Source organism: Rhinoraja longicauda, chromosome 1 (genome assembly GCF_053455715.1).
Source record: "Rhinoraja longicauda isolate Sanriku21f chromosome 1, sRhiLon1.1, whole genome shotgun sequence".
Lineage (NCBI taxonomy): Eukaryota > Metazoa > Chordata > Chondrichthyes > Rajiformes > Arhynchobatidae > Rhinoraja > Rhinoraja longicauda.
Genome location: NC_135953.1, coordinates 32,323,410 through 32,338,408, shown reverse-complemented (window position 1 = coordinate 32,338,408; position 14,999 = coordinate 32,323,410). Strand labels below are relative to the sequence as shown.

At 45.3% G+C, this 14,999-nt stretch overlaps 1 protein-coding gene across 2 annotated transcripts; it reads right to left on the bottom strand.

Moving 5' to 3' along the window:
- Positions 1-750: 750 nt before the first annotated feature.
- Positions 751-14,739, bottom strand: LOC144598980 (zinc-binding protein A33-like). 2 transcript variants are annotated; one of them, XM_078409677.1, is made up of 6 exons: positions 14,467-14,739; positions 9,471-9,566; positions 8,103-8,336; positions 5,214-5,245; positions 4,770-4,882; positions 751-1,213 (listed from the first exon to the last, which is right to left on the bottom strand). In XM_078409677.1, exons 1-6 carry the CDS (start codon positions 14,641-14,643, stop codon positions 897-899), a joined length of 969 nt encoding a protein of 322 aa, XP_078265803.1. In that variant the 5' UTR covers positions 14,644-14,739; the 3' UTR covers positions 751-896. The 2 variants fall into 2 exon arrangements, with proteins under 2 accessions (XP_078265803.1, XP_078265797.1); XM_078409671.1 differs by lacking the exon at positions 751-1,213 and adding an exon at positions 2,445-3,059.
- Between the last annotated feature and the right edge of the window lie 260 nt (positions 14,740-14,999).

Here is a 14,999-nt window from a genome sequence, read left to right as displayed (position 1 = left end):
CCTATAGTTCCAGAGCCGTGTCTATGGAGGGGTAGGAGTGGGCGAGGAGGGAAGAGCAAACCTGGGAGTCACAGAGAGAGAGTGGTCCATGCGGAAAGCAGCAAGAGAAAGGGAGGGGAATAGGTGACTGGTGGGATTGCGTAACTGGAGAAATGGTGAAGGATTATATGTTGGGTATGGAGGCTCATGGTGTGAAAGGCAAAACATAAAGTAACACTACCCTTGTTCTGTCTGGGTGGAAATGGAGTTAGAGCAGAAGTGGAGATATCGAGGAGATACAGGTGAATGTTTGGTCAACCATAGTCCAGAGTGGGGGGGGGGACTACTTTTCCTGAACATGGAAACATTTCAGATACCCTGGAGTAGAAAGTCTCATCTCAAGTACAAATGTGGTGGAAATGGCGAAATTGAGAGAAAGCAATGTCCTTACAAGAGGCAGAATGGAAGGATGTGTAGTTTAGTTAGCTTGGGAATCCGCTGATAGTTTGGCTCCTGAGTTGAAAACAGAGAGACCAAGAAATGGGAGAGAGCTATCTGAAATAGGCCAAATAAATTAAAGGAATTGATTTGAATTGAATCATTTATTGTCATTCACAATAAATTTGGACGAAATGTCATTGCCATACAGTCATGACAGTAAAGAGCACAAAACACACAATTACATAAGTTTAACATAAACATCCATCACGGTGACTCCTCCAGGCACCTCCTCACTGTGATGGAAGGCAAAAAAAAAGTCTTATCTCCTCCTTTGTTCTTCTCCCGTGGCCAGGCAGTCAAACTGCTGCGTCGAGGCAATCGAGGCTCCCGATTTCTTGAAGCCCCCGCCGAGCGATGAAAAATCCCACGGCCGAGCCACACAGGGTGATGAAGGTCCTGCAACGGGCCGATCGAGCCTAGCAATCGGGGCGGTCGAAGCTGCTATGGCTGGAGCTCCCGAAATCCTGTCGCCAGGCAGGGACCTGCGAGCTCCTGATGTTGCGGTCAACAGAGCCCGCGGCCGAAGCCTCAGAAGGTAGCGTCGCTGCCGCGATCACAGCGCCACCACAGCCTCCGAAGTCGGCCAGCTCGGGGATGGTAAGTCCACAGGCCCTGCGGCTGGAGCCCTCAAGGTGAAAGTCAGTGGTGTTGATGAAATCGATGAGGTCCGCATTGGTGCAGGAGGCAGCCTCGATGCAGTTGTCAATGTAGATTGTACTAAGGTACACCAGACCTTAAAATGAGAAAGGAATAAATTGCTTATATCCTTAGGCTAAGAACAGACTTTTTACAGATGTACATTGCAAGATGGCATGGGAACGTGACAACTGTCTGCATGCTGTCTCACATTCCCACGCCATCTTGGATGTATATCTGTAAAAAGTACCCAAGGACAGGATTGAAACTGGCTGAAGTACTCACTCTTTTACTGAATAGCTGGCTGCAATTATCATTGGGTTCACTCAGGGAAATGCTTTTTTTGGATGAAGTATAGGAGCAAAGAGGTCCTTCTACAGTTGTACCGGGCCCTGGTGAGACCGCACCTGGAGTACTGTGTGCAGTTTTGGTCTCCAAATTTGAGGAAGGATATTCTTGCTATTGAGGGCATGTAGCGTAGGTTCACTAGGTTAATTCCCGGAATGGCGGGACTGTCGTATGTTGAAAGGCTGGAGCAATTAGGCTTGTATACACTGGAATTTAGAAGGATGAGGGGGGATCTTATTGAAACATATAAGATAATTAGGGGATTGGACACATTAGAGGCAGGAAACATGTTCCCAATGTTGGGGGAGTCCAGAACAAGGGGCCACAGTTTAAGAATAAGGGGTAGGCCATTTAGAACGGAGATGAGGAAGAACTTTTTCAGTCAGAGAGTGGTGAAGGTGTGGAATTCTCTGCCTCAGAAGGCAGTGGAGGCCAGTTCGTTGGATGCTTTCAAGAGAGAGCTGGATAGAGCTCTTAAGGATAGCGGAGTGAGGGGGTATGGGGAGAAGGCAGGAACGGGGTACTGATTGAGAGTGATCAGCCATGATCGCATTGAATGGCGGTGCTGGCTCGAAGGGCTGAATGGCCTACTCCTGCACCTATTGTCTATTGTCTATTGTCTAGTTTAGAGATACAGTGTGGAAACAAGCCCTTTTTCCCCACTGAGTCAGCGATCACCGTACATTAACACGACCCACGCACTCGGGACAATTTATAATCTTTACCGAAACCTATTAACCTGCAAACCTGTACATCTTTGGAATGTGGGAGAAAACCCACGTGGTCAAGGGACGAATGTACAAACTCCGTACAGACATCACCATGGTCACGATAGAACCTGGGTCTCTGGCACTGCAAGGCAGTAATTGCAAGGCAACTAGTAAAGTCCACGAGGTAAAAATGATACATTCTTGGTCATATAGTGATGACTGCAGAATTAATAAAGAGGAAAATGAACTAACAAATGAGCAAGAATGAACAAAATTGAAACTGAGCTTTATTCTCTTCCCAGTTATAAATGTAGTCAATACATACCAACAAGTGACATTACAAAATTAATTTGAAAATGGTGAGTCGCTGTTCGTTAGAGGACTCCTCCTGCACTGTGCACGGGCTATACAGAGGCAGAAGCTGTTCTGTGAAAGATGCTCGGAAAACATGAAGCATTTGCATGGTCTCAGCATCCAAAAACACCACCACACCGCCCTCGTAGTCCACGTAGATACCAATTCGGCCAGGCTTGTGCTGGATATCCAGCTGAATGTCAAGCTCATCACAGACTTCATAGAAGCAGCCCTCTCGCAATGTCAAGCACCAGATACCACTGCTGGGCTTGTAGATGAGATCCCGGTGACGAGGTATAGAGCTGTAAGCAACGCCGAGATCCCACTTGGCACTGTTTCCGACGCTCACTTCCCAGTAGTGCTTTCCCCTAGAGAGCGGCTCATTGCCGAGGACACACAGACAGTTGTCGAATCGGCCATCTGCATAAGCAACTGGCAAAGCTTCACCGTGTGGAGTCACTGACCGCTGGTTTCTCGAGACTTCAAGATAAGGATGAGCAGTCAAAGGATCGAAGGTGAAAGGTTCAGCCACTAAAGAAAAAAAAACACAACATAGACCTCGATCAGTGACACTATGTCGCCAATCCATTCCCTCCACTGGTGCCGTTTAACCCACTGAGTAACTCCAGCACATTGTGCTTTGCTCAAGATTCCAGCATCTGCAGTTCCTTGTCACCATAAAGTAAACATAGGGATTTTGAAAAAGGCCATCCTCAAAGGAATGTATTTCACCTATTTGAAATTGAAATTATGGATGTTACAATGAATCTTTTCACGATCTTTTCATCCCAAAGAGGAAGAAAGATTCTAAGGGGAGAATGAGGTGAATGTGGCTTTGAGCCGACGGTTGCAAATTATACAAAGATCGGTGGAGGGGCAGGTATTGTAGAGGAGGCAGGGAATCTGCAGAATAGACAATAGATAGACAATAGACAATAGACAATAGGTGCAGGAGTAGGAGCAGGAGTAGGCCATTCAGCCCTTCGAGCCAGCACCGCCATTCAATGCGATCATGGCTGATCACTATCAATCAGTACCCCGTTCCTGCCTTCTCCTCATACCCAAGAATGACTTGAACAGGTTGGGAGAATGGGCAAAGAAGTGGCAGATGGAATGCAGCAAAGTGTGTAGTCATGCATTTTGGTAATAAGAAAAAAAGGCATAGACTATTTTCTAAATGGAGAAAGGATTCAGAAATCAAGGGGTGCAAAGGGACTTGGGAGTGCTTGTGGAGAATTCCCAAATGATTAATTTGTAAGTTGAATCGGTAGAGAGGAAGGCAAATGCAATGTTATTACTCATTTCGAGAGGACGAGATTACAAAAGCAGGTATTTTATGTTGAGGCTTCATAGGTCAAAGACGGCATGTGAGTTGTTTTGGGTCCCATATCTGAGTCGGGCTGTGCTGGTGTTGGAGAAGATCCAGAAGTTTACAAGAATGATCCTGGGAATGATGGGTAATAGACAATAGACAATAGGTGCAGGAGTAGGCCATTCGGCCCTTTAAGCCGGCACCGCCATTCAATGTGATCATGGCTGATCATCCACAATCAGTACCTCGTTCCTGCCCTCTCCCCATACCCCCTGACTCCGCTATCATTAAGACCTCTAATCTAGCTCTCTCTTGACAGCATTCAGAGAATTGGCCTCCACTGCCTCCTGAGGCAGAGAATTCCACAGATTTACAACTCTCTGAGTGGGATCAACGTTTGATGGATCTGGGCCTGAGCTCGCTGAAATTTAGAATATTGAGGGGGGATCTCAATGAAACTTACTGAATAATAAAAGGAGTGGATAGAGTGCATATGGAGAGAATGTTTCCACTGGTGGGAGTCTAGGACCTGAGGGTACAGCCTCAGAATAAAAGTATGTATCTTTAGAAAGAAGAAGAGGATGATTTTTTTAAATCCAGATGGCAGTGAATGTGTGGAATTCATTGCCACAGACGGATGTGGAGGCCAAGTCTTTGGGATTTTAAAGCGTAGACTGATAGGTTCTTGATTAGAAACGGTGCAAAAGGTAACGTGGAGAAGGGTTGAGAGGGTAAGATAATTCAGCCATAATTGAATGGTGGTGTAGATTTGAGGAGCCAAATGCCTTATTTCTGCTCCTATAACTTATGTGCATGATTCCCCCTGTGGCTTTATGTTATCCAATCTTGGGTATGGAGGGTTGGGAGTGCAAATTTGAAATTTAAAAAACATTATCCTCTTGCGCTTTCCTTTGCCTGAATTCAGTCACCTGTCTGAATTACTTGAAACATCTTCTTCCAAACTTTGTACTGCAGTGGGCCATGATATTTCTCACCCTTAAAACGGACAATGGGGTCATTCATAGTTTCACAACAGTTGGATCTGTAAAGAGATAATCAGCCTGTCATATTCAAGCGAACAGGATCAAAGTGCGGTATAGTAATAAATAAATTTGAGGAAGATAGTGAGAGAGGGGAGGAGGAGGAGAGGGGTAGGGGGGAGCAGGGGGAGAGGAGGGGTTGGAGGGGTTGGAGGGGAGGGGTTGGAGGGGAGGGAGGGAGATAAAGAGGAAAAACTCAGGAGACTGATATAGACAAATAGAAAGAAAAAATATACAAGGGAAAAAGCGTATCAGACAGAGCTACAAAATATACAGAATCTGAGAAAGTGACTGAGAGGACAACTATATGCAGAGGATATATTTCATTCTCACCCATCAGAGTGAGCACCATCAATGTTCAGCACCTGAAACAGGGGAAATAAAGACAATTATTTGAAAAGTTGGAATGAAATATTAAAAGGTTTGCTGAAAGGACAAGTCCTTTTCAGTCAAGGCATTCCCACGGACACTGGGAGGAGGAGCTCTCTAAAGCACAGCTTGACACTGCTTGACTAATGGAAAAACATTGAAGAAACATAGCATTGTGTATACTGTCTGAAGAAGTCTCGACCCAAAACGTCACCCATTCCTTCTCTCCAGAGATGCTGCCTGCCCCGCTGAGTTACTCCAGCTTTTTGTGTCTATCTTCAGTTTAATCTACAGTTCATCTACAGTTCCTTCCTACACATTAGATTGTGTACTATAGTGAGTGCCTCTTGAAACGTATCAACGGATCAGAACTGCACCTAGATTTAGCTTCGAATTGATGAAAATAATTTCTCATTGACGTTCCTATTGTTTAAAAAATGCTTGAGGATAATTCCAGCTAGGCCGGAGTAGGCCATTCGGCCCCTCGAGCCAGCACCGCCATTCAGTGTGATCATGGCTGATCATTCTCAATCAGTACCCCGTTCCTGCCTTCTCCCCATACCCCCTGACTCTGCTATCCTTAAGAGCTCTATCTAGCTCTCTCTTGAATGCATTCAGAGAATTGGTCTCCACTGCCTTCTGAGGCAGAGAATTCCACAGATTCACAACTCTCTGACTGAAAAAGTTTTTCCTCATCTCTGTTCTAAACGGCCGACCCCATAAAAGACGTACAGGTTTGTACGTTAATTGGTTTATCTAAATCTCTGGGCGCCACCGTGGCGCAACGGTAGAGTTGCTGCCTTACAGCGCCAGTGACTACAGGTGCTGTCCGTACGGAGTTTGTACCTTCTGCCTGTGACTGCGTGGGTTTTCTCCAGGTGTTCCGGTTTCCTCTCGCACCCCAAAGACGTACAGGTTTGTACGTTAATTGGTTTCTCTAAATTGTCCCTAGTATGTAGGATAGTGCTAGTGTACGGGGTGATCGTTGGTCGACCTGTACTCAGTGTTTCCGCACTGTATCTCTAAAATCTCTAAAGAAATCACTAACTGATCAGAGGCAGGGACTGTTTTCACCTTGAATCACAGAACTCCATGTGGCCGCAGTCCTTCCACAACACTCTTTGTTCGGCAATATGTCAAGTTATTAACACTTCACATTGCCTCACCAGGACCACCAGCATTTATCCAGGACCAATCTCATCCCGGTCACTCCCCTCTCCTATCAGGCAGGGGGTACAGAAGTTTGAAAACGCACACCTCCAAACTCAGGGACAGTTTCTTTCCGGCTGTTCTCAGGCGACTGAATGGTCTCTCTTCATCTGAAGTGTGATCCTGACCTCCCATCTACCGCATTGGAGACCTTTGAACTATCTTTCATCTGACTTTATCAGACTTCAATGCTGTATCCATGCACTAAATGTTGTATCCACCCTTTATCATTAATCTGAACACTGTGGACAGCTTGATATTGTTCATATATAGTCTTTTCTTTGACTGGTTAGCGTGCAAACAAAAGCTTTTCACTGTTCCTCGGTACACGTGACAATAATACACTTAACGAAACTAAATGAAGGAACTGGAATAAATGTTGCATTATATTCAGCAAATGTTAGGTAACACTAAACACCCAACACCCGAGATATGGGCTTAATAAAATTGATAATCGTGCCCTCTGAACCTACCTCCAAGTAATTATTACAGATTCCGAGAGCTGTGCTATTTATATCTACGCTTGGGGACTCCACAGGCCTCTAGTTAAAAAACACCTTCATCATACTGATACATAGCCAATGTTCTCTCCCCGCTGCCACAGACACTTTCATTCCATAGTCTATAATCTTATTGTGGGTGTTGTACATTATCAAACACCTTATGGAACTTAATTTGTGTTCTATTAAATGGATTTAGTTTTAGTTTAGAGATACAGCGCGGAAACAGGTCCTTCGGCCCACTGATTCCGCACTGACCAGCGATCCCCGCACACTAATATTATCCTACACACTAAGGCTGATTTACACTTATACCAAGCCAATTAGCCTGCAAACTTGTACATCATTAGAGTGTGGGAGGAAACCGAAGATCTCGGAGAAAACTCATGCAGGTCACGGGGAGAATGTACAAACTCCATACAGACAGCGCCCACAGTCGGGATCCAACCCGGGTCTCCAACGCTGCAACCGCTGTAAGGCAGCAACTCTAACGCTGTGCCACCGTGCCGCCCGCAAGCACATTTCCTCCACAAGCCCCCACTAATGCTCTTGTTAGTTAAATCCAATTCGCCTTTAATAAGTCTGTGCAGACGTTCTCTCTGATAAATCAAGCCAATTTTAGCGTCAGAGGTGCTGTTCATCCTTTGCCTCTTTCTCCGCACTTCCCCCAATCCCGAGAAAAAGCCCTTGCAGAAGAAGTCACGGTAGCGCAGCGGTAGAGTTGCTGCCTTACGGCACTAGATGCGGGTTTGATCCTGATTACGGGCGCTGTCTGTACGATGTTTGTACGTTCTCCCTGTGTCCTGCATGGGTTTTCCACGGATGTTCGGGTTTCCTCCCGCATTCCAAAGATGTACTGGTTTGTAAGTTAATTGGAATGGTGAAATTGTAAACTGCCCCTAATGTGTGTAGTAGGACAGTGTTAGTGTGTGGGGATCGCTGGTTGGCACGGACTCATTTGGCCGAAGGGTCTGTTTCCACGCTGCACCTCTAAACAAAACTAAGCATTGCCTGACACTAAAGAAAACAACAGCAGCAGAAAGGATCTTAAAGCATTGTGCTTCTTTTTTTGTTCATGATTGCATTAAGGGAGCAGAGGAAACTGGTAACTGGTATCTGTTGTCAGGCCCAGGACATTGCACACCTTCAGAATTTCTCTCAGGTTGTCAGTCTGCAGTGTTGAGTTCAAGGGCTCTGCCAGCCTCTTCAGGCTTTCCATCCTCTGCAAGCATTCCGACTTCAATCTGTCCAGCTCTTCCAAGGTCCCCTGAGCCTCAGTGGCCATCTCCTCCATCAAAGCCTTCTCCTCCGCCTCCAGGAAACTCCGCAAAGCAGCAAAATCATCTCCCACCTGATGCCGGAGCATCTCAATCTCCTCCTGGTGAAAGAATCGATAAATTACCAGGTTAAGCACAATCCGAGCAGTTGGGAGCCAATCGACCTGATCTCTCACTGTCCACATCTGCCACGGTGCTGGTCTGCAAGGGCCAGTGAGCAGAGCTACCATCCCTAGTTTCTGATGATCTGAGCTCGGGCAAGAGGAAGAACACACTCAATAATTAAGTGCTCCTCAAAAATGGGAAAGTGGAGCCAGTTCAGCTAAAAAGGATGAGAGGGGATCTTATTCGATAAGACAATAGACAATAGACAATAGGTGCAGGAGTAGGCCATTTAGAACGGAGATGAGGAAGAACTTTTTCAGTCAGAGAGTGGTGAAGGTGTGGAATTCTCTGCCTCAGAAGGCAGTGGAGGCCAGTTCGTTGGATGCTTTCAAGAGAGAGCTGGATAGAGCTCTTAAGGATAGCGGAGTGAGGGGGTATGGGGAGAAGGCAGGAACGGGGTACTGATTGAGAGTGATCAGCCATGATCGCATTGAATGGCGGTGCTGGCTCGAAGGGCTGAATGGCCTACTCCTGCACCTATTGTCTATTGTCTATTGTCTTATCGAGACGTATAAGATTATTAAGGGGTTGGACACGTTAGAGGCAGGAAACATGTTCGCAATGTTGGGGGAGTCCAGAAACAGGGACCACAGTTTAAGAATAAGGGATAGGCCATTTAGAACGGAGATAAGGAAAAACTTTTTCAGTCAGAGTTGTGAATCTGTGGAATTCTCTGCCTCAGAAGGCAGTGGACGCAATTTCTCTGAATGCATTCAAGAGAGAGCTAGTTAGAGCTCTTAAGGATAGCGTATGGGGTGAAGGCAGGAACGGGGTACTGATTGAGAATAATCAGCCATGATCACATTGAATGGCAGAGCTGCCTCGAAGGGCCGAATGGCCTACTCCTGCACCTATTGTCTATTGTCAATAATGGGAAAGTGGAGCCAGTTCAGCTAAATTCTAGTTCTTAATAATTGTTCGGTGTGACTATTATCAAAAAAATTAGAAATTCAACTGTACTGTATTTCCTACAATAAAACATTCATGTTACCACTCATTCGCTGGGGTCAATGTGAAGGTTAGATTATGTACTCAGGTGTGAAAGAGACTATTCCCACAAAACTCCTTACCTTGGCTGTTGTAACATTTCGGTCAATCTCCTCCAGTCTTAAACTCTGCTCCAAACTCTTGGATTCCAAGTCCTTTGAGCGTGCAGATAGCAAGTCCTGATTATTAACCAAAAAATAATTAAATTGATTTTTTTGTTGGGAAGGGTGAGCGAGCGGCACTATCAAATACCTTGAAGGTGTCAGAGACAGTACATGAAAACCAGGGCCAGTTTGACTGCTGGACCATGTTGAGTCACCAGCATGTGACAAAGTACCAAGGAACTCAAAAGGCCTTGACTTCAACTAATCTCAGGACCATCTGACCTCTTCCCATCAAAAGGCAAGGTTCCAACTGCGGAGATGAACTGCCACTTACTCAAGGCTGTGACAGGTAGAGTTCGGCGGGATCTGTGCCTCGATCTCTGTTGCTTGTGAAGTTCAGTTTAGTTTACAGATACAGTGTGGAAACAGGCCTCTCGGCTCACCGAGTCCGTGCCGACCAGCGATCCCTGCACATTAACACTATCCTACACACACCAGGGACAATTTACAATTTTACCAAGCCAATTAACCTACAAACCTGCACGTCCTTGGAGTGTGCGTGGAAACTGGAGCTCCCGGGGAAAACCCACGCAGGTCACGGAAAGAACGTAAAAACTCCATACAGACAAGCACCCGTAGTCAGGATCAAACAGCAACTCTACCGCTGCACCACCAAGCAAATTGGACATGGTAGATGGGTTAGTTAGCAAGTTTGCAGAGACACCAGGATTGCTGGAGTTGCGGACTGTGAGCACAGCCATCAAAGTATGCAGCGGGATATAGATCAACTACAGAAATGGGTGGAGAAATGGCAGATGAGGTTTAATCCGAACAAGTGTGAGATGCCGTGCTTCAGAAAGTAGAATGTTAGAGGAAGGTATACGGTTGATGGCAAGATGCTTAACAGAGTTAATGTACAGAATGATCTTGAGGTCCATAGCTCCCTGAGAGTGGCGATGCAAGTAGATAGAGCGATAAAGAAGGCATATGGTATGTTCATCTTCATTGTTTGGAGCTTTGATTATAAGAGTCAGGAAGTCACGATGGAGCTTTTGAATACTTTCTAAATAATACTTTCTAATATCTAAATACATATTAACATATACTGATTACAAGATATAGCCTTTCACCCTCGCTGGATCAATATACTGTTCTTGATTGCTCAACATTATCATGGGAGCATCCTAGGAAGCCTGAAGGAATGCTCCTGTAATTCATCGTCACTTATCCATGTTTTGTTTAGTTTAGTTTCTCCTGAGAAATGTTCTCCTGAGATGTTGCCCGACCCACTGAGTTACACCAGCACTGTGTCTTCTTTTGTAAACCAGCATTCGTAATTCCATGTTTCTACATCTCGATGATGACGTTGTGGACAGGGCGTTAATCTTTCCCTCGTTGTTGATGGGCATCCACTGGTTTGCTGCAATTTTCCAATTGCAAGCCCACATCTAAATATTGTTTCGGCCTTCTTTTAAGCAAATATGAACTAAATTTGCTGCTGAGTTGAAGATAGTCACATTTCTGGCATCCCTGAGCTGCCTTTCCAGATGGCAGAGATGATAATTTAACTTTTCGCCTTAAGTTCTCTGTGAGAACTACATGAGAACTTTTGCAAGGATACCATCCTTAAAAGCCAGTGGGAGGTGTGCACTTTGGGGAAGTCAAATGTGAGGAGAAGGTAGACAATTGATGGCAAAGAAGGCGCATGGTACGCTTGCTTTCATTGGTTGGGGCATCTCTAGCCTTAGAGGGAGTACAGAGAAGGTTCACCAGATTGATCCCTGGGATGGCAGGACTTTCATATGAAGAAAGACTGAATAGACTCGGCTTGTACTCGCTGGAATTTAGAAGACTGAGGGGGGATCTTATTGAAACATATAAAATTCTTAAGGGGTTGGACAGGCTAGATGCGGGAAGATTGTTCCCGATGTTGGGGAAGTCCAGAACCAGGGGTCACAGCTTAAGGATAAGGGGGAAGTCTTTTAGGACCGAGATGAGAAAACATTTCTTCACACAGAGAGTGGTGAGTCTGTGGAATTCTCTGCCGCAGAAGGTAGTTGAGGCCAGTTCATTGGCTATATTTAAGAGGGAGTTAGATGTGGCCCTTATGGCTAAAGGGATCAGGGGGTATGGAGAGAAGGCAGGTACAGGTTACTGAGTTCGATGATCAGCCATGATCATATTGAGTGGCGGTGCGGGTTCGAAGGGCCGAATGGCCTACTCCTGCACGTATTTTCTGTTTCTACCTATTTTCTATGAATAGAAGAGTCAGGAAGTTACAATGCAGCTCTATGGGACTATGGTTAGGCCACATTCGGAATATTGCGTGCAGTTCTGGTCACCCCATTACAGGACCGATGTGAAGGCTTTGGACCAGGTGCAGAAGAGGTTTACCAAAATGCTACCTGGATAAAAGGGTATTAGCTGCAAGGATGGGGTAGGACAAACTTGGATCGTTTGCTCTGGAACAACAGAAGTTGTGATGAGATCTGATTGACGTATATGAAAGGGATAGATAGGGGTAGACACTCTGAACATCCCCCCCCCCCCCCCAAGTACAAATGTCAAGGACTAGAGAGTATAGTTTTAAGGTGAGAGGGGGAATCGTTTAAAGGAGATGTATGGGACAATGTTTTTATACAGAGGGTGACTGGTGCCTTAAACAAGCTGCCAGGGTAGTTGTAGAGGGAATTATAATAGTGGTATTTAGAGTCATTTGGAAAGGCATATGGATTATGCAGAGAGTGCAGGGAGATTTTATGACCCACAGACCACAATCAGTGAAGAAAGGTGACATCAACTCCTCTTCAATAATTCTCAACAGCAATGCTTCACAAGGCTGCGTTCTCAGTCCCTTACTATACCCCCTATACACTCATCAATGTACAGTCATATTTGGCTCCAGCTCCAACTACAAGTTTGCAGATGACACCACTGTGGTGGGGCTATCAAGAACAATGAAGAGTCGTAATTCAGGAATGAGGTAGAGAATTTACATGCTCCAATCAAGATCAATGGTATTGAAGTGGAAATATTTGAGAGCTTCACGTTCCTTGGCACTAATATTATCAACCATCTGTTGTGAAACAACCACATGATGTGACAGCCAGGAAGGAGACTAATGCCTCCATTTATCCATTGACTCTTACAAACTTCTACATATTCACCATATAAAACATACTCAGGAACAGCTTCATCCCCAGGGCCATAGCTGCTCTGAACCGGTCGTGTTGAGCCGGATGGTCACATCGCACAGTGATCCGGCACAGATCTACTTGCACTTTATTCTGTCTTAAAACTGTTACAATTTGTTTCGTTGGGTTGTTGTTGTTTAAATTAATACTGACTAGCTAATTAAATTATTGCATCGTATGGGAAGCGCATTCCCAATCTCGTTGTACACCTGTACAATGACAATAAAGATATATTGTATTATATTGTATTGTATACTGTTTGTTTACATCATAACTTGGTTTGGGAACAGCTCCGCCCAACACCGCCCGCCCCAGTCCATCATACAGACCACACTTTTCACCATTGGCTCCATCTACACGTCACACTGCCATGGAAAACCAGCCATCATTAACAAAGGCTTATCCCACTCCAGTCATTCCTCCCTCTCCCTGCTCCATACAGGAAAAGGGTACGGAAGATTGAAAGCGCGAACCACCAGACTCTGGAACAGGTTCTTCCCCTCTGTTATTAGGCTTCTGAACAGTCCTTCCATAAGCTATAGTACTGCTTAATTCACCTCTGCCTCGTTGTTGACATTGGACTTTGTCCGTGGAACTAGTGCACCACAACCCTGAGAATTATAAAGGACTCACACCACTCTTGCACACTATTTCATTCCTGCCATCAGGAAGAAAGTACAGGAGGCTGAAAACTGTGACCTCCAGTTCAATCATGGCTGATCTATCTTTCCCTCCTAACACCATCTCCTGCCTTCTCCCCATAAACCCTGATGCCCATATTAATCAAGAATCTATCTATCTCTGCCTTAAACATATCCATTGACAGCCTCCACAGGCTTCTGTGGCAAAGAATTCCACAGATTCACCACCCTCTGACTAAATAAATCTCTCCACATCTTCTTCCTAAAGGAACGTCTTTTAATTCTGAAGCTATGAGCCTTAGTCCTAGACTCTCCCACTAGTGGAAACATCCTCTCCACATCCACTCTAACCAAGCCTGTCACTATTCAGTGAATTTCAATGAGGTCCCCCCTCATCCTTCTAAACTCCAGGGAGTACCTACCCAGTGCCGTCAAAAATAGGAAATTGAGGGGCAACTTTCTCACTCAGGAATATGGTTGGGTATATATGGAAAAAGCTGCCAGAGGTAGTTGAGGCAAGTACTGTAACAACATTTAAAAGACTTTTGAACACGTTCATGGATAGGAAATATTTAGAGGGATATGGGCCAAACAAGGTTAGGAGGGACTCGTGTAGATGGACATTTTGGTCCCAAGGCCATAGCTGCTATGAACCGGTCCTGCTGAGCCGGATGGTCACATCGCACAGTGAACCGGCTACTTGCACTTTATTCTGTTTTTAAACTGTTCCAATTTGTTTCATTGGGTTGTTTAAATTAATACTGACTAGCTAATTAATTTATTGCATAGTATGGGAGGCGCATTCCCAATCTCGTTGTACCCCTGTACAATGACAATAAAGATATATTGTATTGTATTGTATTGTATTGTTGGGCCGAAGGGCCTGTTTCCACGTTGTGTCAGACTGTGTGAGAAAATCAGGTCAGAACTCTTTGCTGTTGTCACCTCATTCGCACTTTTACCGCCAATTCATTTTTTTTTTGTGCGTGAAGTACTTACCAAGGTGTGATTGAAACGTGATATCAACACATCAGGCACACTGTGCACAAGGACTTATCTTCAGTAGACACAAAATGCTGGTCTGGAGAGAAGGAATGGGTGACGTTTCGCGTCCAGACCCCCTGCTTCATTCAGACTTACCTTCAGCTCACTCAGCGCCTCTTCTACTGGGACCACGCTGTGTCCTTGGTGCGATCCCACAATCGCACATTTGCTGCAAACTCGCAGTTTCTCCCCCTTGCAGAAGTACACCAGCTTCTTGCCATGCTCGCTGCACTTCCCCACCCCCACTCCAGCCCCATCAACACATCCCTCCATCCTTCAGCTCCCTCTGCAACCACCATTCACCCAAACATCTGCACTTTGCACCTTCCCTTACTTAGAACCGGGGTGAGAGGGAATCAATCCTTTCACGCTTTAATGCGGAAGTGGCTTTTTTTTTCGTTTTAGGAAAGACCCAGCATGTTTATTTGATTGACGATAAAGCCAGCCAACCAGAGAAATCAGATTGTGAAACAGAGGAAGCAAAATGGTGATAGACAAGAGCTGAAAACTCTTTAAACCGCAGAGTCAATCGGAGGTGACGCTTTTATTTTCCCAATGGTCGGATTACCTCGCCGACTTTGCAAAACATTGCAAGCATATGATTTATCATAACTACTTCAGACCGGGCA

Excerpts from the sequence above, each read along its gene's own strand:
- LOC144598980 (XM_078409671.1), bottom strand. The coding sequence starts at position 14,643 with ATGGAGGGATGTGTTGATGGGGCTGGAGTGGGGGTGGGGAAGTGCAGC. Across the intron at positions 9,567-14,466 it reads AGGCGCTGAGTGAGCTGAAG|GACTTGCTATCTGCACGCTC; the intron begins GTAAGTCTGAAT and ends GTTAATAATCAG. Across the intron at positions 5,246-8,102 it reads ACCTGAGAGAAATTCTGAAG|GTGCTGAACATTGATGGTGC; the intron begins GTGTGCAATGTC and ends CCCCTGTTTCAG.